The 875-nt window shown below is 62.2% G+C and overlaps 1 protein-coding gene across 1 annotated transcript in view; it reads left to right on the top strand.

Annotated features, from left to right (window-relative positions):
• Nucleotides 1–875, top strand: part of LOC102040924 (GAS2-like protein 1) — a 5,280-nt gene that overhangs the window by 2,351 nt on the left and 2,054 nt on the right. Inside the window, exon 3 of the mRNA XM_031065571.1 lies at nt 655–762. Within this exon, the coding sequence (XP_030921431.1) occupies nt 655–762 (108 nt within the window). The remainder of the gene's footprint in view (nt 1–654; nt 763–875) is intronic.

An 875-nucleotide genomic window follows, 5' to 3' on the forward strand; every position in this document is an offset into this window, starting at 1 on the left:
GGCCCCGCTGCCCCCGAGCCCCCCCAGGTGCTCCCCACGGAGCCCTCCATGTGTGCCCACCTGAGGGGCTGCCCCTATGGTGGGCATCCACACTGAGCCTACATGGGGGTCTACCGGCCCTATAGTGGAGGTCCAGCCCTATAACAGGGGGTTTCATGCCCCACCGACCCTATAGCAGGGTTCCTGTGCCTACCAGCCCTATAGTGGAGTGTCCATGCCTCACTGGCCCTATAACGGGGTTTGTGCTCACTGACCCTATAAGTGAACATCTGTGCCCACCTGCCCTATAATGGCGGGTCTGTGCCCCACTGACCCTATAGTGGGGGTTCTGTGCCCACCTGCCCTATAACCGGGGGGTCTGCACCCCACCAGCCCTATAACTGGTTTGTACTGGCCCTATAGCAGGGGGTCTGTACCTACTGATCCTATAACAGGGAGTCTGTGCCCCACTGACCCTATAGGGGGGTTTCTATGCCCACCAGCCCTATAGTGGGGGATCTATGCCCTGCTTGCCCCATAATGGGGGGTGTGTGTGCCCCAGCAGCTCTGTAACGGGGGTCTGTGCCCCACCGGCCCTATAGGGGGGTTCTGGACCCCGCTGACCCTACAGCAGGGCGTCCACGCCCCGCTGACCGCGCCCCTGTGTGGCCGCAGGTGCGGGAGATCCTGGGCTGCTGCTCCTGCCCCTCGCAATTCCCCATGGTCAAGGTCTCGGAGGGGAAGTACAAAGTGGGCGACTCCAACACGCTCATCTTCGTCCGAGTAAGAGCCACACCCTCACCCCATTGTCCCCTCACTCACCCCATTGTCCCCCTCACCCCATTGTCCCCCTCACCTCATTGTCCCCCTCACCCCATTGTCCCCTCCTTACCCCA

The sequence above is a fragment of the Geospiza fortis genome, unplaced genomic scaffold (assembly GCF_000277835.1).
Source record: "Geospiza fortis unplaced genomic scaffold, GeoFor_1.0 scaffold518, whole genome shotgun sequence".
NCBI lineage: Eukaryota > Metazoa > Chordata > Aves > Passeriformes > Thraupidae > Geospiza > Geospiza fortis.